The sequence below is a fragment of the Camelus bactrianus genome, chromosome 14 (assembly GCF_048773025.1).
Source record: "Camelus bactrianus isolate YW-2024 breed Bactrian camel chromosome 14, ASM4877302v1, whole genome shotgun sequence".
In the NCBI taxonomy this organism is placed as follows: Eukaryota; Metazoa; Chordata; class Mammalia; order Artiodactyla; family Camelidae; genus Camelus; species Camelus bactrianus.
In genome coordinates, this window is record NC_133552.1 from 27,047,037 (window position 1) to 27,069,869 (window position 22,833).

The window sequence follows — 22,833 nt, forward strand, 5'->3', positions numbered from 1 at the left end:
CCATCCTTCAGAATGCCCTCATTCTGAAATTGCCCTCATTCTGAAATTTTCTTTCATCTACCAGTTTGTAATTTCCCACTTCATGTTGCAGACCTGAAGGGCAGTAAATACTGCTTCTCAGCCAGTGGTCTAACAGAGCTCCAAGACCTTGGCGTCACTGTTGAGCCTGCCCTGTTACTTGATGTCAGCGATGGCTCACAGGTGACACTGATGGAACTGTTCGAATAGCTATTTCAACTCTGTGGCTGGCCAAAAAATCTGCAAACACTGTAAACTGTTCGTTTCTCGAAAAGATTAATGCTGTACTGATGCCACTCGCAGTCTGCTAACCTCCAAAAAGATATAGAGGTCTTCCTGACGTGGTTTTCTTCTTCATCGTCATCCATCAGCCCAAGCAGCAGCCAATTCAGGAAATGCTCTTAGCTCAGTATCTCAAAAAGCAATCTTTAGCTGCAAGTAGTTCCTCCATGCCTAGTGTTCCTCAATGTCAGTCTACAGAATCCTTAATCCTTCTGGGGATTTTGGCCATGTTTTTCCTATATGCTATTCTACTGCCTTTCAAAATTGTTTATATTTGTACCATAAAACAGTGCAATACAATGTCACAGATGCAAGTCTCCAATTTAAACTTCTGATGCCAACTCTACATAGATCCTTGGAAATAAGGGGCAGGATTTACATAAAATGTGGTTTATCAAACAACTTGGACCTTGTGGCTCTTTAGCAGTATGCTGCCCTCCCAGTGCACCTTAAATATTTTTCTTAAATCCTGTAATTACCATGTGAATGGCCCAGTTATATTTCTTCATACCTTTTTACGTAAATAGTGTGAATTTGCTGAATGTAAAGTTTTACATATACAGCCTTTTATTAAGTATATGAAAATCTACATGTGAATTGCATTTTTAAATAAATTCATTTTTATTGTATTTGGCTTGTAGTAATATTAAAATTGTTTTACAGTTCCTCAGTATACTTATTAGATGGCTACAGATCGTCAAAATAGATCACTGCGACCTAACTACACAGGAATTTTAGACTAGCTTTCCAGATGTAGCTTCTCGCTCTCCATCTATATGTAATCAGTGCTACTCAAGTAGGAGACATCAAATATTTCCCCTGCTTCCACAGGCTAACTGGAGAAAGAAGGTACCACCATCTATCTGTTCATACCTGAAGTCTTTTCTGGAAAAGTGTCAACAGATAATTTAGAGTGTTACTAGTCTTATCAGCTACCTGCTTATTGGAAAATTACAACTATTATAGTAGCAAAATAGGGAGAAACGGTAAAGAAATTAAGGAAGGCACATAGTGAGTAAAAGAAATGACAAAAAAACCTTAGCGCACTTAGTGCTGTGTAAATGAATGTATTCTAAAATAAAATCCAGGAGATGCCATCACTCTAACCCTAAAAATTAAATTTGAATGCTCATGAATATATTTATTTAGAATGCCCCGATATTCCCTTACACATGTACTAATTAGTGAGTCATGTCTATTCAAAGAAGGAATTGAGGCATACTTGTAATTATTTAAAATAACGTGGTAATTCATGGTTTGTACAAGAACCTTTGGTATTACTAAACTGATCACTAGTGAATGTCCAACACAGCAGGTCTACGACTGTTTCTTCAAATTATCTGATAAAGTAAAAAATCATTCAGTATAGGTCACTCTATTCTAAAGCCAAAAAACTAAGCAAGAAAAATGTCTTAAGGGATTATATTAGTTTGCTAGGGCTGCCGTCACAAAATGTCACAGATCGGGCAGCTTAGAAGTTATTTTGCACAGTTCTAGAGTCAAGACCAAAATGCTGACGAGTCTGGCTTCCTCTGAAGCCTCTCCCCTTGGCTTGCAGATTGCCACCTTCCTGTTCTGTTCCCACGTGGCTGGTCTTCTATGTATGTGCACCCCTGACGTCTCTCTGTGTGTCCAAATTTCCTCTATAAGGATGAAGGTCAGATTATATTAGAGCCAACCTTATGGACCCCAGCTTAACTTAATCACCAAATGAAAGGCCCCATCTCTGTATACAGTCACATTCTGAGGTAAGGAGTTAAAGCTTCAATGTCTGAAGGACTTCAATATATGGGGACAGAATTCAGCGCATAAAAGATTTTATCATTGTGCTCTTTGTTGACAATTCAATTAAAGTAATATATTGCCTGGTTGTCTTAACTAAATTATCTTATTATAAATGCCCCTACTATCAACAATGTATCCTGCCAAATTATTTCATTGTTATTGGCAGAAATGTATACTAATGTGTACTTTCATAAAACTCCAATATTTTACAACTGATTTGAAAGACCAAAAGAATTATTTATCTAGCAAAATTATGAGGCCTCAGCTTTAGTCTCCATGACATAATGGTTCCAACTAACACAATGTTAGTTGTGTTAATTCTGTTGCACAATAAATATTTTTATGTATTTATAATACACACTTAAAAATATAAAATGCAACTGACTTAATAACTAACACTGAATATCCAAAATACATGTCAAACTTGCTAATAAATTTTAATTGCCATTTTTGGAAGTCTATAGCTTAAGCAGGTTAATGGAAGCTTTTGAAAATGCTTTCTGCTTGTTATAGTAGATGAATTTGAAATTTTCAAACACTGTGCGTTTCCAGGTGGCAGCCACCTGGAAATTAGCTCTTCTAAGTGCTCACAGTAGGCGAATAAAAGAGAAACCTTTTGTATTTAGTAAGGCATTTATCATAAAATGTTGGAAAGTTACAAGGAACTGGAACCCAGGAGATATACCTGAGTAGACAAACACTTGGGTCAGACCAGGGAACTACTAGCTAAAAGCAAGCAAATAGTCTTAAAAGCAGAGAGGTCTATAAAATGCAGCAAACAAAATCAAATATAAAACATCAAAGAATGCTCCTGAAAGCTAAAAATGTGGAAATGAGAAAAGTGAAAAAAGTTAAGAATGGGCAGTCATCATATCCACTCTTGATAATACCCTGAATACTACCCTCTCTCCAGAAGCTAGTTCCATTCCCAGTATTTCCAGGAACAGACTCTCATCTAGAGAGGTAGTTCTTAAACAGTGGTCAAAGGTCTTCTGGAAAAGCCCAGAATTTATCCTTAAAGAAAGGTTCAAATACACAGAAACTTAGGTGAGGTTCCCAGCAAGCATCAGGAAAAAGCAGCAAAGGGAAGGTGACATTCACTTTAAGTTACCTGACAAAGGAGAGAACCAGGCAACATTTAGGGCCACAGCTGCCACTTCCCATAGAATCTACCACACAGCTCTCGGCTGAGGTGCTGAAGGCTATAAAGAGACAGGAAAAACGAGAAAAAGGAAATCAGAAGAAAGTGGACAAAGAGGGTTTTCTCAAGTAAATAAAATTTGGGGAGGAGACAGTAAAGGAGCAGGAATCAAGAGCCGCGCTTTATGGCCTGCGGGATCTACACACCACGAAGTAGCCGGAGATGGCAAGTAAGCTGGACATACAAGTGTGCAGTCTGGGTACAAATTTCCAAGTTATTAATGTGACGATGGTACTTAAGCCCTTGAGGAGGAAAGAGATCACCTCAGGAGGAGCTACAGGGAGGGAAAAAAAGAGAAGGACTCAGTATTAGGCTAAAAACAATGGCAATAGTTAAAGAGGCTGCACAGAAGAGGAGGAGGAAGCAGAGTGTATTGAGAGTAAGAGGGGGAGCCAGCTGGGACGGAAGCCAGATATGAGTGAGGAGCCTGGGCTGCACAACCACATGGAAACCACACCTTGGACCAGCAGCAAGACAAGAGCACAACTTCTGACACAGTAAATCACAACACATGCTCGTTAAATGAATGCGTGAATAAGTGAGTTACAGACTCGACTAGCGTGGTATTTCTACAGTTCAGAGATGACTACCTAGGGAAGAGTGGAATTATATGGAGGAGCTATAATTATCCTAAAAAAAGACATAGGCTGAACAATGTGATACTGTAAATTTACCTTGGAATTATTTTAATATACTCCAAAACCTCAAAGTTTGGTCCTATTTTCTATTCATTCATAAATACCATTCCGATTTAATAATGAAACACGTTATTGTGAAATAATCAATAAAACCATCAAAGGTTAGAGTTCATTAATTTCAACTGTTTAGACAAGGGAAAAATGTATTTAATCCTTAGAAGTCCATAAAGGAAAGAAATATTACAATGGTATACAGAAATACAATAATGACCCAAAATATTTTTCACTGAAATACAACAGAAAAGCTGGAAGCCATTATCTTTTAGCAAAGAAGCAGCCCTAATGAAGTAGATTCTTGAAAACTGTCATACGGGTAAGCTCATTAGTTGCAATGAAAGTTCCCCCTGCTGATCCAGGCGTACCTAATGGCCAGGATTTGTTATGTCTCAAAAACAAAGGTATTTTTAATCCATGTGATAGCTCACTGAGGAGATTTCAAATCTGGAAACTTTCAAATGATGATCTATAATATAAGAGCACTGAAGTTCTCCAAAGCAAACAGACTTATTTCATCCCAAACATTATATTTATTCCTCTAAAATCTCATCCATTAATAGGGTAATATAATTATAAAAAGAAATTATGCTCAACAGTCACCCATACTGTAAAAAAAAAAAAAATCTCCCAGTGATGGCTTTTGTACTTCAAATATGAAGCTGGCTGCTCCCTGTGAAACACATTCACGGTATCTGTTGACCCATACACATACACGTGCCTCCGATGTAACAGATGGAAACTAAAACCCCTAAAGCCTCAGAATGCCCCACAGAAACACTAAAAAAGAAAAAGCAAACAGAAGAATCTCATTATCAGGTTACAACGCTGCAAGCCCTCATAAAAGTTAAATATTTTCCGAAAGCAAAATATTTTAATATTTACACAGAATTTTATATTCAATCAAATGAATCAAAATAGGTAAGTAACATTTTGAAATTTTAAGTTATAGCAAAAACTGCTAGAAAATAAATTCTATCATAAAAAACATATCTGAAAGAGAAGTATGTTCCAGCTTACTGTTCAGCTGTAGAATTAGTACGAGGGATGGTGAAATGATCAGAAACGCAAACTGCTATTATCAGAAAATGCCTGCGTTGACGTAATTCTTGCTGAAGACCTAATGTCGATGTGAGCTGTTAACTACTCAACTATCTTTTCCCCAGAAAAAGAAAGTTTTCTATATTTCAAGGCACTTTGCAGCACTTCTTCATCTGATACTTCATCTCTGATTCTTATCAAGCTTAATGTTCATCAAGAACATCCATTTTCAATTCTTTTTCATTCCATTTACTCAAATTTTATTCCAAAATTTCAGAAATCCCATTTTAAGAAAGTTGTCTTCATTGAATTAATCAACTAATCACTTAAAAGCTATTCTGAGTATCAGTTAATTATTTTAATGATTTTTCCTTTGTGCCCTTTTGCCCAAAAAGTGTCAAAGAATATCACATCAATCACATGCCTGTCTACAAAAAAAAAAAAAAAAGTGCTACAATCCCCACTTTATTGAAGAAACAATTTAAAGGGGGTAGGAAATGATAAAACTGATTTTTTTTTTAATTTAAGAAGAAATATTCACTAGAATACAGAAAAAAATGTATTCTTTAAGCTGACGAATTTTAATTTTAGGAAGGACATAAACAGATAGCAAAAATAATGTGACATTACTAATAACCAGTGACCTGTACAAAAAGAAAACAGGTACTCACTCTACTGATCCAAATGAGAAGTCTTCCAAAATGTATATGTATACATTTGTATATATTCATACAAATGTGTATTCATAAATTAGTTGTTTGGAGGCAAGTGAAGCTTTTTTCCACAGAATTCATGTGCTATATAAATGAAACCTGGATTCTTCAGGTGGTCAAAAAATTGTATATGTCATATTAAAAGCAAATATAAATTTTCGGGTCTATCCTTTGATTGTCTCTATAATGTTATCTACACCCACAGTAGGGGCTAAAGAAGAAGGTTAAAAACTGGGGCATGAGGAAGGAGTGATTGGAATCTCAAGCAGTTGAGAGCCTACTGGGATAAAGAAAAGCAGACTACACTTGTAAGATAGGTGCACAGAGATTTAGAACTCAGACCAAAGGGGACACTGATTACAGGTGCGTGGCTCAGATGTGTAACAGTCTCAGGTACTTGTGACTGACACTCATCCAGGGAGCACTGCACAGGCCACAGGGGAGGAGGCTTAACAGCAGAGGGTGGGGCTGGCAGGTATTTACCAGGTTTAAATTACAAAACTACCTATTTTTGAATATAGGGCCTTCTTATCTCATCAAATAAATTAAACCCATAGCTCCAATAATGACAATTCATAAAATAAATGTCCTACAACTTTCTAATTTTAAAATGATATATTCAGTATGAAAACACTGTGACAAAGTGGCAAGTGTGTTCAAATAAAAGGCATTATTTTCTGTCTTTAAGTTCTAACCGAAGACCCAGAGCATTGATATGTTGTCTATAAAAGCACAAACCTTTGCTAGCTTTGTCTAAATGTTCCAAATCATCCACAAAATTCAGGATATCAGGGTGTTTTTCTTCACATATTTCCACAAGAAAATGAAGCAGTGTGGTTTTCTGATCTGCTGATTTCGTGTCCTTTAGCTAAGCAGAATGAGAAGGAGAAAAAATAGAGTCAGAAATATTTTTGATAATCTCTACTTAAATAATGTTAATACTTTTTTATAGATAAAAAATAAACGAGTTATAAAATCGGTTAATTCTATTTCTGAAAAGCAAACATTTAAAGACTTAAAAACCTACTCTTTATATACTGTTGTTTGGTCTAAATCATTAATATTTACTGTAAAAAAGGAATACATTTAATTCAACCTAGTATGCAATGTTTCATGGGAAAAAAAACATATGGTGAAATGCCCAGGAAAACAGGATACCCAAAAGCCCATATGATACCAGCTCTTAAAGCAAGCCTGCGCACTTGTTCATTTTTCCACTTGGCACATATTTATAGAATGCCTCCTAAATACTGGAGGAGATGGAGAAACAAAAAAAGTAAATCATTCCTCAAGAAGCCATTTAGTGGGGGGGGGGGGAACCTAGACAAACAGTATAGTAAAAATAATCACAAAGTAAGCTTATGAGGACAGGACATCTGAACTGAACACTGGGAGACAGGGAGTCATATGGGGCTGGGGATGGCAAGGAAAGAACTCAAAGGCACAGTATCACAGGTAGATGAAGCAGCATTTGAAAAAGACCACAGATGAGGAAGAAAGTGGCACTTGTGAGGAGCGCCTTCAAAATAAAAGTTACTGAGTGACTTCAAAATAAAAGCTTGTTGTTGGTGAGGGCAAGTAGGGAGAATAGAACGAAATCTGAGAAGAAAGGAAAAGACCAGAAAATTAAGGGAAAGGCAGGGCGTGCTATGGAGATAGGATTCAGATCCCTAAGAACCCGCAGTTTCTAAACTGGATAAGAGATAATCAGACGTATATTTTAGAAGCTCCCTCTCGTGCAGTGTGGATAAAAGTTAGAGCAAGGGTAAGAACAGAAGCAGAGAGAATAACTTGAAAAGCTGTAATTATAATCCAGGCAGGGAAAGAGGGCAGCCTGAGCTGAGGCAATGCCTCGGGGTGAGGTGATAGGGCAGAAAGGGCAGAGAAACTCATGTGATGTCACTTACTGAAACTGGACAGAAAGGATGAGGAAAAGATTTGGGTGGAGTGGGGAAAAAAGAGAACTGTTTCATTTTTGGACAAGAGGGTTTGACGCTTTTAAGTAACATTGAACTGGAGATGTCAGAAAAGGATGTCGATTTATGTAAGTACAGAACAGTGTTCTCAACTTACCCCCTCACACACAATTATTGTTGGCTAAGGAGTTTTTTTAGGCATTTCCCCCCTAATCATTTGCAGCTATGAAATTTTAAAATGATACATATACTGTATATTTATTTATGCACTAATGCACATCTGTGTTTCACGCATAAAAACAGTAAGATAGGGAAGATATTTTTGTTCCCCAAGGATCAACTTTCCATCACTTGAGAGTGATAAACTGCTACATGGTTATAACATAAAGGAGTGAACTGGTCTAGGAGCACCACTTGCAAACTCAGCCCCAAAAGCTAAAAAGTTGATCAAATAAACACAAATAAGTACACAGAATAAAAGAAAAGAGAACAGAGGCTTGAAGAGAAGACCAGGAAGGACTGATCTTAACCTGAAATGGCTGAGGAAAGAAGCAGAGGGGAGCGGTGACTAGGCTACAACCTAGATAACGAATAGGCATTAGCTTGGGTTTGTGAGTGATGGTAGTAAGAGGTGTTGGATGTAAACACAGGGCAATTACATAATCTAGTAGTGTTCCCTACAAATGAGTTCAAATGCAGAGCAGATACACATATAAGGAGGGAAAATCACTTTTCACACCAGCATTTAATTAGAGCTAGAAATTCTTGACATTTAACTGTGGACAGCCTATTTATTTGCTTCCTTTCTAAAAATTCCCTAGTTTAAAATAGGGGTGTGTGTGTGTGTGTGTGTGTGTGTGTGTGTGTATCTCCATATGCAATATTTTTTCAAATTCTGTATCACTAAATATTATATCACTATCAGAAAAACATCAAATGACAGTTAATAGTCAATACTGGAAGAGAGATGAAGTTCTATGCGAACATAAATATTAACACATACGACTTAATGTAAAAACTATCTTGTCCCTGGAAACACAGAGCTACCCTCTAGACAGCCTCGCTTTCACATAATTACTCATATAATAGGTTCAAATGCTATTGAACACTGGCGTATTCAATGTGCAAACCAAAAGAATGGTTCCTGGCACTTTAAAAACTGACTGACATGAATCCAGTCAATTATTTGTTGTTTTTTTAAAAGCAACACAGATCATAACATTCATCTGAGTGTTCTGAAAAAGTACACCTCCAAAAGTGACTCTGATTACTAGCTAGACTGATTGCCACTAACATGTGTGAATGACCTGCCTAAATGTAACACTCAAATTTGTCTTTGGCTATGCAGCCTTGGGCAAGTTACTGGACCTCAGTTTCACACAGGTGAAATAAGAATATGGAACTGGACAGGAAAAGAAAACTCTAAATTCACTTCCTACTCTAAAAACATTAAATAAGACATTATAGTGGGCTTAAGTGTTAGTAAACATTAAAAAATCTATTTTTTAAAAAATATCAGAATAAAAATGAAACCTAGTTATAATCTTAGTTCAGAAGTTTTTGCTGCATGCTTGGGTCAGTTTCTGCTTTCACATACACTGAGAATGTTAACCCAGTTTAAAGAAGTTACCTGTCAACTTTACGATTTCATTCACACTATCATCTTTAATGGATTGAGTAAAAGAGCAAACTTTCACAAAACATAATAGTTTTTCCTGCTACAACCAAGAGTTAACATAAAAACTGTCCTTTTCTTTTGTTTTTGCTATTTTTTTAAGTACCCTAATAATGAACTCTTCTATTCATTCTCCCATCTCCTTCTTTACAGCAATGACTGGAGAATACTGTTTCTCCTGGGGACTCTTAGCCCCAAACTGTCACCAGTCCACTCCTGTCCTTACCATGCTCTGTTCATGTGAAACTAGACACGTGGCTTGTGCGGAATGTTGATTAAGACAAGCACCATCTACCACTATAATTTGTAAAGTCTAGAAAGGGCTTTCCAGTATATTTGTGATGTCGCTAAACAGTCAGCAACTGCCAGGATTTATATACCAAGAAATCTCTATAATTCATGAAATAATGCCATTTGCAGCAACATGGCAGGACCTAGAGGTCATCAAACTAAATTGAAGTAAGTCAGACAGAGAAGGACAAATATCACATGTTATCACTTATACGTGGAATCTAAAAGAACAGCACGAATGAACTTATTTACAAAACAGAAACAGACTCACAGACAGAAAACAAACTGATGGTGGCCGGGGAGAAAGACGGGTGAAGAGATAAATTAGGAGTTTGGGATTTGCAGATACTGACTACCATATATAAAATAAATAAACAGAAAGGTCCTACTGTTTAGCACAGCGAACTATATTCGATATCTCATAATAACCTGTAACAATAAAGAATATGAAAAATAATTATATATATGTATAAATGAATCAATATACACCAGAAACTAACACAATGTTGTAAATCAACTATACTTCAATTATTTAAAAAAAGTCTCTATAACCCAACAGTATGCAACTGGATCAATCTTGAGCTTTATTCAGAAGCAATAAGAATTCAGAATTAGAATTCTAGGAGGACATACTATAGTTTATAGGATCTACCAACTTGATAAATGTTAACGATGCAGGTCAAACACAGATTCAAGTATTCAGAGACAATCATAAAGTTAAACACTAATTTATGGAAGAAGGTGTCAATCTGGCTGTACTACTGAAAACGTCAACTGATTAGCAACTAAATTATTGGTAACAGTCTAATATTTAAAACTATATTCACTAAATAATAAATAAAAGTAGAAGTCTCCCATCCCTCGAGAAATCTATATTCAACAATCATGAGAATCAAAAAAAAAATTCAAATTCCCAAAAAAATAAATTTGAAAATATACCTAATAAAAGATAAGAAGTTAAGAAGTACAGATAGTGACCACTTGTTGATAATTCATGATTATCTATTTACAGACTACTCACTGGCTCTAAGTTTCAGGGCAGAGATTCTTAAGAATCAGTTCCTAACATTCTCAAGAAACAACTGTACAATGCTGCCAAGGTATCTTCCTGCCTCAATTACTCTATTCCCTTCCTCCCTTTCCCCAAATCACTTAAAAACAAACAAAAGCCCTTCCAAAAACCACATGGAAATGTAGGAAAGCACAACAAAATGTATTTATCAAAGTCTTTATTTACTTGTTCAATATTTTTTCAACTTTTGATAAACGTCAATAACGAAAAAGGGCATATTCTATTTCTACTAATTATTCATGTCATACATAATCAGTGGGTGAGCTAGAACAGGAAAGCTTGGGAGATGGTGCTAATTTTGGTGAAGAGAAAGAAAAACGTGAGCATACTTGGTAATGCTAACTCTTGGAAAGAAAGTAAGGCTAAAATATCTGCTTCAAAAATTTATTTTTAAGCTTGAAAAACATGTTTTATTTAAATTTTCACCGACATTGCTTGACAGGATTCCTTTTGTATCAATGTCAAGAGATTTATCTTACTGATGAGTAATCATCACTGTTAAAGAGAATTTCTTATTTATACATTGTTTCTTTAAGGTACATTTAATGTAGCACAGATGTCAAATAAACAAAAAGATGGATGGAGTTTCTTCAACCGCTCTGTTCATTCCAGACAAAATAATGTCAAAAGCAGATCCTGTAATAAATCATGGCCTAGCTGTCAATCTGGAGGAGAACTCTTTTGTAGCTACAATGCAATGTTTTGGAATATTTTTAAGGTATTCAGCACAAATTTGGATGAATATTCCATTGTTTTAGTCACAAGGAAGAAACTTCCTGAAATAAAAACTAAGTATCTTCTTGATGATGTTTCTGAATCCAAAGAACTACAACCCTTTAAACTCTGAATAATAAAACTTTTAAGAATATTGTTAAATTAGTAATTGCTCCCCATTATTATATTCCTATATCCTAATTACATTATCAAGATAGCACTGACTCTTTAGATTTTGTAGACACTGCTCAACAAAAGAAAAATGACAAAATTCTGAGGGTCTGTAATGGCTCCCTGAACATTCTAGAAGACCCTACTTTGGGACTAGTATGAAAGCTGAGGACAACAGCAGCCACTCTTCTTTGTGTGGCACTTACTATGAGACAGGAACTAGCCAAATAAATATAAAATCTGCTTAAAACACTTAACGCCCCTCAGAGGAAGGAAGTGGTGTTATACCCACTATTAAGAGGTTAAAAAAGAGATGTGAGACACCACGTAGCATGCCCCAGATCACAGCAACTATCCAGCAGAGCCAAGATGTGAACCCACATCTGTGTGAATCCAAAGTTCTTAACCACTATAAAATGCAGTTCCTCTACCAAATCTTTATTTAATCTATATTTTTATCCATCAAAAGCAACAAAATTCTCAAAAACACAGTGGGCAAAAAGATAGTAAGACAACAGAAGACTGTTTATTAATGCAATACTGAAGTCCTATGACCTGTTCATTCCAGCCTCGAAACCCAATAAAAACAGATATCTCTACCCTGAGGTCATTTCTAATTCTGAAAGCATGGCATTCTTTCCATTGTTTCATTTGTAAAATTATTAAAATGCTACCTGAATCTCACCACTCAAATCGAAGTCTTCCCACATTGCTAACAGATTAGTGCTAACAAAATATTATACGAACATGGTTGAATGAAACTGTAAAGCTTTATCTTTAATAGACTTAACCAAGTATACTGACTAACATTAAATTCCATCTCAAATCCTTTGTGAATAAAGTGCTTTGTGTCTGTCTGAAACAACTCTAACTGTAAGTTAAATGTATCCATGTGAAAATGGATGTGTGAAAATGAACTGCCAAAGAATGTATCATATTTGCTCAGGTATGAAACTCAAAGTCGACGTGCACACTCAAATTCACTAGTGAAATCAACCACAATTACAGAATGATCACTGTTTCCTGATATGTATAAATACATTTTTTTAAAAAGTCACTGTGCTGATTAATTTTTTTCAAAAATACTGTGTATCTCTCCATAATGAATGGAAATCTAAAATCTTAACATAAATAAGATGCTTAGCATCATCTATATCACTCCCATAACTATTAATACATCTAATAAAACTTTCATAATGGTTTTAAAAACAGGTAGAGATAAACTCACATAAGGTAAAACAGATATTAGATAAACTTACGGCATTCACATATAAAAACAATTTATATTTATTGCTTAGCTTTCATTTTAAAATGATGACAGCTGAAACATTAAATAAGCAAGAAAATGCTTTAAATAACTTTAGCTTCTATAATTGAAATAAACTGGTTCCCACCATATCCCCACAGACACACTTTCTCTGGATTATATTTTAAAGATATTTCTTCTGGATTTTAGTGAGTATAGATACTTCAACATGAAAAGCATCTTTGTATTTTAGTAAAATTTTATCTTACTGCATTATCTATTATATTGTTCAATGGTCTGTTTATTTATACTGCCCCCTTATTCCACGAGAGATTTATAATAGCTCAGTGTTCTTTAGCTAATATAAATGGATCAAATACATTAATTGTAAATTAAATGGTTCTATATGTCTTATTTTTCTTAATTAACAGACTTTATTTTTTAGAGCAGTTTCAGCTTCAAGAAAAAAATAAGCAGAAAATAGAGTCCCCATATACTCTGCCCTCCACACACACAAATTCCCCCATCAGTAACATTTTGCATTAGTGTGGTACATTTGTTAAAATTTATGTATCAATATTGATGGTATTAACACATTATTATTAACTAAGAACCACAGTTTACTTTAGGGTTCACTCTGTGTTCTATAGTCGTACGAGTTTTGACAAATGCATAATGTCACATATCTACCATTACAGTGTGATACAGAATAGTTTTACTACCCTGAAAAATTCCCTGTCCTCCAACTATTCATCTCTTCTTTCTTCCCTACAACCCCCAGCAACCACTGATCTTTTTCTACCATCTCTACAGTTTTCTCTTTTCCAAAAGGCGGGAATCAGACTATGTAGCCTTTTCAGATGCACTTCTCTCACTTAGTAATATGCATTCCTCCAGGTCTTTTCTTGGCTTAAGAGATCCTTTCTTTTTTATCACTGATTTAGTAGTCTATTGTATGACTGTTATCAGTTGGTTTATCCATTTACCTACCAAAGGACTTCTCAAGTTGCTCCCAAATTTTGGCAACTATAAGTAAAGCTGTTATAAACATTTATATGCAGGTTTTTTACTCCTTTGGGTAAACAGGAGTGTGATTACTGGTATGTTAAATCTATGGTTAACTCTGTAACAGACAAATGTCTTCCAAAGGAGCTGTAATGTTTTGCATTCCCTTCAGCAATGAATTCCAGTTGTACCACATCTTCAGCAGCATTTGGTGTTGTCAGTGTTTTGGATTTTAGTCATTGTAAAAGGTATATAGTAGTTTGCAATTCCCTCTTGACATATAATGCTGAGTATCCTTTCATACAGTTTTTTGCCATTTGTAAATGTTCTTTGGTAAGTTGTCTGTTCGAGCCTTTTTTTTTTTAATTGGGCGGTTTTCTTATTGCTGAGTTTTAAGAAGAGTTCTTTGTATGTTTTGGATACAAGTCTTTTATCAGAAAGGTGTTTTACAAAGATTTTACCCCATTCTGTGGTTTGTCTTTCACTTTCTCAATGGTGTCTTTCACAGAACGGAAGTTATTAACTTTAATAGAGTCTAACTTATCAATGTCCAGTTTTTCTAGCACCATTTCTTTAAAGGCATATTCTTCCTCCATTAAATTGCCTTTGCTCCTTTGTCAAGGATCAGTTGACTTGTACCTGTGTGGGTCTATTTCTGGCCTTTCTATTCTGTTCCGTTGACCATGTAATTTTGATTACTGTAGTTTATAGCAAGTCTTGAAGTCAGTCCTACCTGTTCCTCCTCCTCCTTCTCTTTCTCCTTCTTCAGTGTTGTGTTGACTACTCTGAGTCTTTTACATATCCATATAAACTTAAGAATCAGTCTGTCAATATCCACAAAATAACTTGCTGAGATTTTGACTGGAACTGCATTGACTCCATAGATCAAGTTGGGAAGAACTGACACCTTAGCAACATTGAATAGTCCTTTCCATGAACATGGAATATCTATTTCTTATCAGATCTGTGTTTGATTTCTTTCACTAAAGTTTTGCCATTTTCTTTATACAAGTATTGTAGATATACTGTTAGATAATCCCCAAGTGTTTTTGGTGCTAAAGGAAATGGTATTCTTTTTTTTTATTTCAAATTCTAATTTATCATTGTTTATATTAGAAAAAAATCAACTTTTTAGCATCAATCTCATATTCAGAAACTTTCCTCTAATTGCTTATTAGTTCCAGGAAGTGTTTTTCTTTTTTTTCCCTTTTTTTGGTCTATTTTTGGGGGTTTTCTACATAGGCAATGATTTCACCTATGAGTGAAAACAATTTCATTTGTTTCTTTCAAACCTGCATGCTTTTATATCCTTTTCTGGCCTTGTCATATTAAGCCTGGACCTCCAGGACAATGTTGACTAGAAATGGTGAGAAACAACATCCCTTCCTTATCACTGATCTTAGAGGGAAAATAGTTTCTCATCATTAAGTATGATGCTATAGGTTGTTTTTGTAGATGTTCTTTGTCAATTTGAGGACGTTCCCCTCTATTTCTAGTTTGTTGAAAGTTTTTGTGATGAATGTGTATTGAACTGATTACATATCTTTTCTACATATATTATATGATCAAATAACTTTTCTCCTTTAGAGCCTGTTGATATGATGGGTAACATTAACTGATTTTCAAATGCTGAACCAGCCTTCCATACCTGGAATAAATCCCTCTTGGTCATGGTATATAACCCTTATTACATATTGTTGGTTTTGATTGAGGATTTTTGCATCTATGTTCTTAAGACTTATTGGTCTATAATATTCCTTTCCTGTAATGTCTCTGTCTGGTTTTGGTGTGCACTCATTTCACCTTCAGACTCTTTTCTGCCACCTAAGAACACATATTCATAAATATTATTTGCTAAGTATTACTATATAGATAGTAAAGTTGCATGTTTTGCTTCTGATCCCAAAAATGTAAAACCAATACAGACTTCTGATAAAGGAGAGCTTCCTAGGGCATCAGGAAAAGGGTACCTTGTTTAGTTTTTGATTTTCATTTATAAAATGTGCAAAAACAGGAGACTATATTAAACCACAGATGGCTGGTAAGATTCATGTGGGGTGCTATCTTTGATGGGCAGTAGCTATCTCTAAGCATGGTGTTAAAGAGGATTCTAGGGCTGTGTGTTTGGAGGAAAGGAAGTCTGACAGATCAGCAACGTTTGCTTTGATTGTGGCGAGATGACAGCACACAAGCAGTGCATTTGCTGTTCGTGAGCGGAGTCACTTTTTATAATTCTATTAAAAGAGTAAGTCTAATTTGCAATGTTTAATTGTAACTGAAAAAACAAAGGTAATGTGAATAAAATTTATAAAAACACTATTTAGAAAAGCCAAGTAAATATTTCTTGGAAAATGCTAGAGATGAAATGTGTTAATGAATGAGTCAAAGGGGGTTAGGGATTCTAAATAGCTTCACACTGCTTTGGAAGTCAGTATTTTTCAGTGATTTAATTGGCTGGATGTAAAATAAGAATGGCATTTGTTATCTACAAGTCTTTGGCCAAAAGCTGCTTTACTTTCAAAGGGTGCCAGAACTTACTAGTGTGGTTTTCCAATCTGATGAAGAATTAAAAATCCCTCTAAAATCCTTCCAAAACACTAAATGCAGAGGGAACAATGATTCTTTTGGTAGAGGTCTTTCTTAAAAATAACTTCATAGAGTAAAGGAAAAGGGGATATATGAGAATTTCACAAAAAAGATTCACCATGGTAACCTGTGTGACAGTGACAGGTAGCCTGTGACAAGCAGAGGGATTTGCCTCCTGCTTTTCATAATCACTGAAATTACCTCCCAAGGTCAAGTCCTGTAAAATAACTCAGGACACCGGCCATCAACTTATTTCAGTTCCACCATGTGCCTGAGATTCATGCTCCTGTCACTTCTTTTCTTCACTTTCAGGATAGTGTTCAGTGGGGCATGAAAGAAAAACAGCAGTTTGGGGAAATATTTTCACCTCTCCTCCTTATGTGAGGAAGGAGAGCTGTTTCTTTTTTGACTTTCTTCTCATGTTAGTTAGGTTTTGCTTTTGCAGGTTTGTTGGTTGGTTGGTTCCAGGCCACCAATCAGGGATGTCCCATTCTGGGACATAAGTGAGTAGGGCAGAAGATGGATAAAGTGATTCTCAGTTCACTTTGTGCATTAAAGTCACCTGGGGGAGCTTTTTAAAAGAAGCCACTAGTCAGGGTCCACACGATACATGCTGAAGTAATCGATCTGATGTGAGACTGACACATCAGTATTGTTTAAAGGGCACTGTGGGTTGAGAATCAATGTCTGCCAAGAACTATTCACAATTTCAAGCAATCACTCACTAGAGTTGGTGAAGGCATTCAAGAAACGGGAAATTAAACATTTTTCCTAAAAATCTTCCCCATTAGAGCTTTGGTGAAGTTACTCTATTTTTGTTTAGCTCATGTTTATAAAAGAAATAAATAGACCAGATAAAAATTTCAGGCACTAGAAAAGAGAACTTAAACAAAGTCAGCCTGACCCATCACCACTACATTTTAATACCTAACTCCCAGCACCCCCAGCCCCATTACTATGTATCCTTTGATAATTTCACCTTTGAGATGAACTCATTGCATATTCTACTGCCACTGACAATACAAGATCTTCTACAAAGTGGATAATGGATATTTATCCAAATATGGATTAATCTATAGAGGAATCAATAGATACTTTTTCCTGCAGTTTTCCCCAAGAAAGTAGCATAATCTGACAGAACATAGTTATTATTATTACAATTGGTAAACTCTTCCAGAATTTTTATCTACTATCCCAATACACGTAGTCAGTTTATTTAACAAACTAAATCAAAGAACTACATTTTACGGTTACATCTTCCAGTTGTATTGATTGGGATGATTTGTTACTCAGAAATCATATATCTCAGTGGACATTAGTAAATATTATTAAAAACACTATAGCCATCGTGTGCAGACTGATAATATCTGCTTTCTAAATTTGGAAGTTAAAACAATCTCATAAATTTTAATATAGTGCTAAACTTTGATGGTTGAGTCAACTTGCTCTTTTGCTAGGATGCTAACCTACTTGGCTCTACTCGCAAGCTCTATACGATTACTAATTTCAATACTAACCACACATAAGTTTTTCTAGGTGGGCATTTTGGTCAGGCAAGCAACTACCATTTGCTGATTGGATTTCAACAGATATGAATTTGCATTTACTCAATAACAGGTTCTGAAAAAAGAATATAATTTCAAACTGCTAATTACCCAAGTTGGTCTAAAGTCTAACAACATCTTTGTAAGGATTTTACGAATGATAAGGAGTCTGTCCATTCTACTATATAATCTGAGGTTTATCCTTTTAAAAAGCAAGCCATCTGAAAGCAAGGTCCTTATACCATTTTGGTTAAACTAGGAATAGCATCACAGTACCTGAAAAGTGCATGTGTATCTTAGTATGAGGGCTCTCTTGGAGTGTTACCCACTAAGAGGCTCTGAATACATATTTGTAGGGAAGCAGAGGGAAAGAAAAAGAAAAATCTCCAAGAAACTGATTCTCTTATTCGCTGTTTAAAAGAACACTGCTCAACATCATATTTTCCCTTCATAATGACACTCATGCCAAATTTCTTACAAAGCTCAGCTTTGGCTAGTAAGAGAAAGCACAATTTTTAGCTTATGAATAGTTTCCTGACCATGTTTTGCATTTCACTTTTACCATCAGAAAGCCTCAAACCTACACGTCTACTTTAATTTTTATTTACATCTTACCAGATTTGTTCACTGTAGTTTGTTCACTTTATATCTCATATGTTACGTTTATATTTATTTATCATAGGCCATATCAAACCTTTGGGTAAAAGAAAGTAAAATCTTTTCTCTCTGAATTCAGTTATTATAACTGAATCATCTCAATTACAAACTGAGTCATCTCAATTACAAATGAATACAAAGATATAATACAGCCCCTAAAATTAAACTATAACGTATATGGAATTCACAATCCATGTATTTATTTCTAAACAATGCAAAGTTAACAATTTAATGTGAATTTTCACACATTGTTTATAGTTGAGCTAAATTTATAAAGAGCATTTAAAAGTAAGGATTTTGGATACAGAATATTAAAGGCCATGTAATTACTCAGCATGTCTGAGCAGATTAAAATTTCACCCTGTCTTCCTGCTGTCAAATTAATAGGGAATTCCTTGTGTGGGGGTGTATCATCAAGCTAGATGCTTTATACTCAGGGTGAAAATTCAATCACAATTGTCAAAGATCAAGCTGCTACTTCTGATAATAAACATGATGAGATAGCATCTTGTTCAATAAATGCTTTCAACTTGACATGTAAGCTAATAAAAAATATGAAGTTGTAGTATTTATTTTGTTTCTTGTACAGCAGAAGGTTCCTAACAAGGATGATCAAAATATCCAGTATTGTTGCCGGAAAATACAGTCAACTCTTTATCTGGAAACAGATTAACTGGTTTGTAGCTTAACGATAGTAAAATAATGCACTGCATTTGTAAAAGATTTCAAATCACTATGTATCAGTGACTGTGTATCAATGTGAGAGGAAGTCTATTTTCAACTCCATAATAACATTGTCTCTACACAGCATCCATCGTGTGCATTGCATTGTGTCTGTTGCAGTAGCTATTTATTGAGTATTTACTATGTGCCAAGTACTGTATTAGGCCATTCCGCCTCATTAATCAGACCAAATCTCTTGCCTACAGTTCCCTTACAAGGAAAGCACAAGGGAGGGCACGTGGTCAACTTTTTGTGAGTTGGCTGAAGTTCTGAGATGCCAAATCTAAAGAAGAACAGACACTCAGCACTATGAAACAAGTTCCAGCAGATTCGTACGTATGAACTTAGCTTCTCCCCAATCCTCCTCCTCATTGTTTTTCTCCCTTTGCTTCCCTTCAACTGGGAAAGCCTAAACCTATCGTCTTGCTTACCTCCTTTATCTTCAGCATCCAAGTTCATAGTCACCATGCCCTGACAATTCCTAAGATGTTCCTTAAGCGTGTCTACTTTCCACCATCCCCTCTCCCTTTCTACTACCCCTCTGCCACACACCTTAGTCCAGACCTCCATCCTCTCAAAGCCGTGACTGTTTCATAGTGGACACTCAAATATTTGCTAAGATAACTGAATAAGGCAGCTTCAATTAGATGCCCTTTAAGACAGTGACATAAAGAATAAACTTGTGATTACCACGGGGTAGGGAAGTGGGAGGGGATAAATTATGAGTTAGATATATGCAGATATTAACTGATATATACAGAACAGATAAACAACAAGTTCGTGCTGTATAGTGCTATTTGACATCCTGTAGTAACTTATGGTGAAAAAGAGTATGAAAACGAATATTATGTGTGTTCATGTATAACTGAAGCATTATGCTGCACACCAGAAATTGATGCAACATTATAAACTGACTATACTTCAATTAAAAAAAATAAAAGACAGTGAGGTAAACTAGGGGAAGGAAACACCCAAAATAGACTGAACTCACTTCTCTTTTGAGCAGCTACTTCAAACATGTCAGTAGTAAGCAGTCATCCTTGACCCCTCCCTCTTTACCTCCACCTCCCAGTGTCTTCCCCATCTATCTTCTCAGCTCCATTCCCCCTGTCACTCTCTTAGGTCACATGACACTTACCAGCCATCACCAAGTCTCTCCCCCTCTAACCCTCTAACCCAGCGCTGTACAACAGAACCTTCTGCAGTGGTGGAAATGTGCTACGTTTATGCCGTCAGTGTGTATGGGTGCTGACTCACTTGAAACCTGGCAAGCGTAACTGAGGAATTTAACCTTTAAATTTATTTAAATCATAATTAATTTAAATTTTAAAAGTCACTTATGGCTCATGGTGACATTACTGGAAAGCGCACCTTAACTTTCTTCCATACTGCAGTTAGAATTATCTTCACAGAAGACATATGATATAATATCACTTGACTTATAGAACTAACGTGTCTCCATAAAGCCTTCACCATAAGGCATGACAGTTGAAGTTCACCATCGAGACCGATTTACTATCTCATGTCCATGTTCTCCACTCCTGTCCCAACAAGGCTCCCACTGTGATGGATCACTTGGTGTGCTCACACGTGCCGCACTATAGCCACGAATTGTTGAGTCTTGCTCAGGATGTCTTTTCCTCTCAGGGAACACCCACTCATCGTTCCAGACAGTTCAAATTCCTGTTCCTCTCTGAATGAAGAACTACCTTCCCTTAAACCAAGCTAGCCACTCTCTCTTAACTCTGCTGCCATAACTTTTAATATACAGCTCCACTAAAATATTTAATCATAATTAGTGGCTTGCACATGAAAAATATGAGTCCTGTGTATCCCAGGTAATTATTAATCACATACATTAAATGAGATGATCAGGTTAAGCATTTGGCACTGGAGTATATACGTGCAGCGTCTTTAATACATATATTAGGAATCGCATCACCCATGCTAGGGATCTTAACTGAACACAGCAAGCCAAGAAAACAAGGAGAGAAAAATAAAAAGATGGAGATGGTTGACGGGAAAAGCTCACAAGGCACTGATATCAACTGGAGCCATAAGCCAGGAAAATCTTGTAAGAAAAGTCATGAAAGCACCAAGAGATTAACTATTCAGTAAACCCACAGCTAAAGCAGAACTTGTTTCTCACCTTCCCTGTCTAACTGGCAATAGCAATAATCAAATTCCTTAATCAGGGAGTGTAGATGTCACCAGGTCAAGAACAAGAGAAAGCTTTTCCTGTGATGTGTAACTGAGAAGAATTTGTTGTAAGCAGATCAATAAAGGACTATTACTATGGTCCACTTAAGACAGAGCTCTGTTATATAAAATACTGAATATATTTTCTGTAAGAAAATTTAACCCGTGGAAGAAAAATATCTTGAAACTTAGTCAATTTCCACCTCCTCAAAAATTATATTTAGATAGAAACATTTCAAAATCATTAATGACACCTTAGGTATGTTTATTCCTAATATAATGGTTTACCCTTTATATAAAGCAGTCTCACTTTTCTCTCCCTTTAGTTAGCACTCAAAAAAGAGAAATGCAAAGAAATATTTGAATAAAGGTAAAACTTTCAGTGGCAATCCCAAGCAATTCTCAATATATACACTTTGTCATATGCAGGTATTTAAACAGAATAAATGTTAGATTTAAATAATATTCTCATGTTCCATTTCATCAGTTTGAGAAAGCAAAGGTTTACGACATAGTTTTGCTATTAAACAAAATCCTTCAGTTGGATTTGCAGATCAGAGGAAATGAATATTTGGATTTAGTTCAGAGGCTGAGTAAATTAGCTCAGTTCACTCTGGGTTTGGGTTGACTGTTCAGTTTAAGTTCTTGACAATGAGCACAACTAAATAAAAATACACAAATCAGGTCATCAGGGCTGACATTTAAGACGTGTTCAGGCAAATACGTGCTTTAAAAAAAAAAAAAAAAAAAAAAGAACTCACTTTACAGAGAGAGCTAAGGTTAAATCCAAAGGTTTGCGCATTCCGGGAGCCAGCATTCATGTAGTTTCCCATGAGCAAGACGAGTTCCAGCAACTTGCTAAAGCTCCTACTCTTTCTTATCTCTTCGCAGGCAGTGCTGACAGCCATGATGTCAGGTTTGATGTTGTTCACCTGCTCTTCAAACTGCAGCTTAAAGAGAATAGCACTGAGCCGTGGCCGTAGTCTCTTCACAGTGCTCATCTGATTGAAAAGAAAATAGCAGATTTCCTTTAAAATGCATGGCATACTTTAGTCCTGTACAGCTGCGAGTAATCTGGGATGATTTATTGGTATGACAGGACCGAAGAAGCATATGTCCCCTAAAACTGATAGCACGAAGAGAGAAAAGCCCTACTTGTTTTTGTAAGGAATCCACACTCATCCCTCAGAGAAAAAAATTAACAATTTAGATGCTCAACAGAAAGAAAGCTTTAATTAAGTGACAAAGTTTAATTAAGTATAAAGTACATATACTTAAAAATAATTTTTTGAAGGTAACAGA

General features: G+C 35.7%; 1 protein-coding gene across 1 annotated transcript in view; it reads right to left on the reverse strand.

Annotated features, from left to right (window-relative positions):
- Positions 1-22,833, reverse strand: part of DIAPH3 (diaphanous related formin 3) — a 470,879-nt gene that overhangs the window by 184,579 nt on the left and 263,467 nt on the right. Inside the window, exons 21-22 of the mRNA XM_074378260.1 lie at positions 22,293-22,532; positions 6,471-6,600 (exon numbers count right to left, since the gene is read on the reverse strand). Of these exons, the coding sequence (XP_074234361.1) occupies positions 6,471-6,600; positions 22,293-22,532 (370 nt within the window). The remainder of the gene's footprint in view (positions 1-6,470; positions 6,601-22,292; positions 22,533-22,833) is intronic.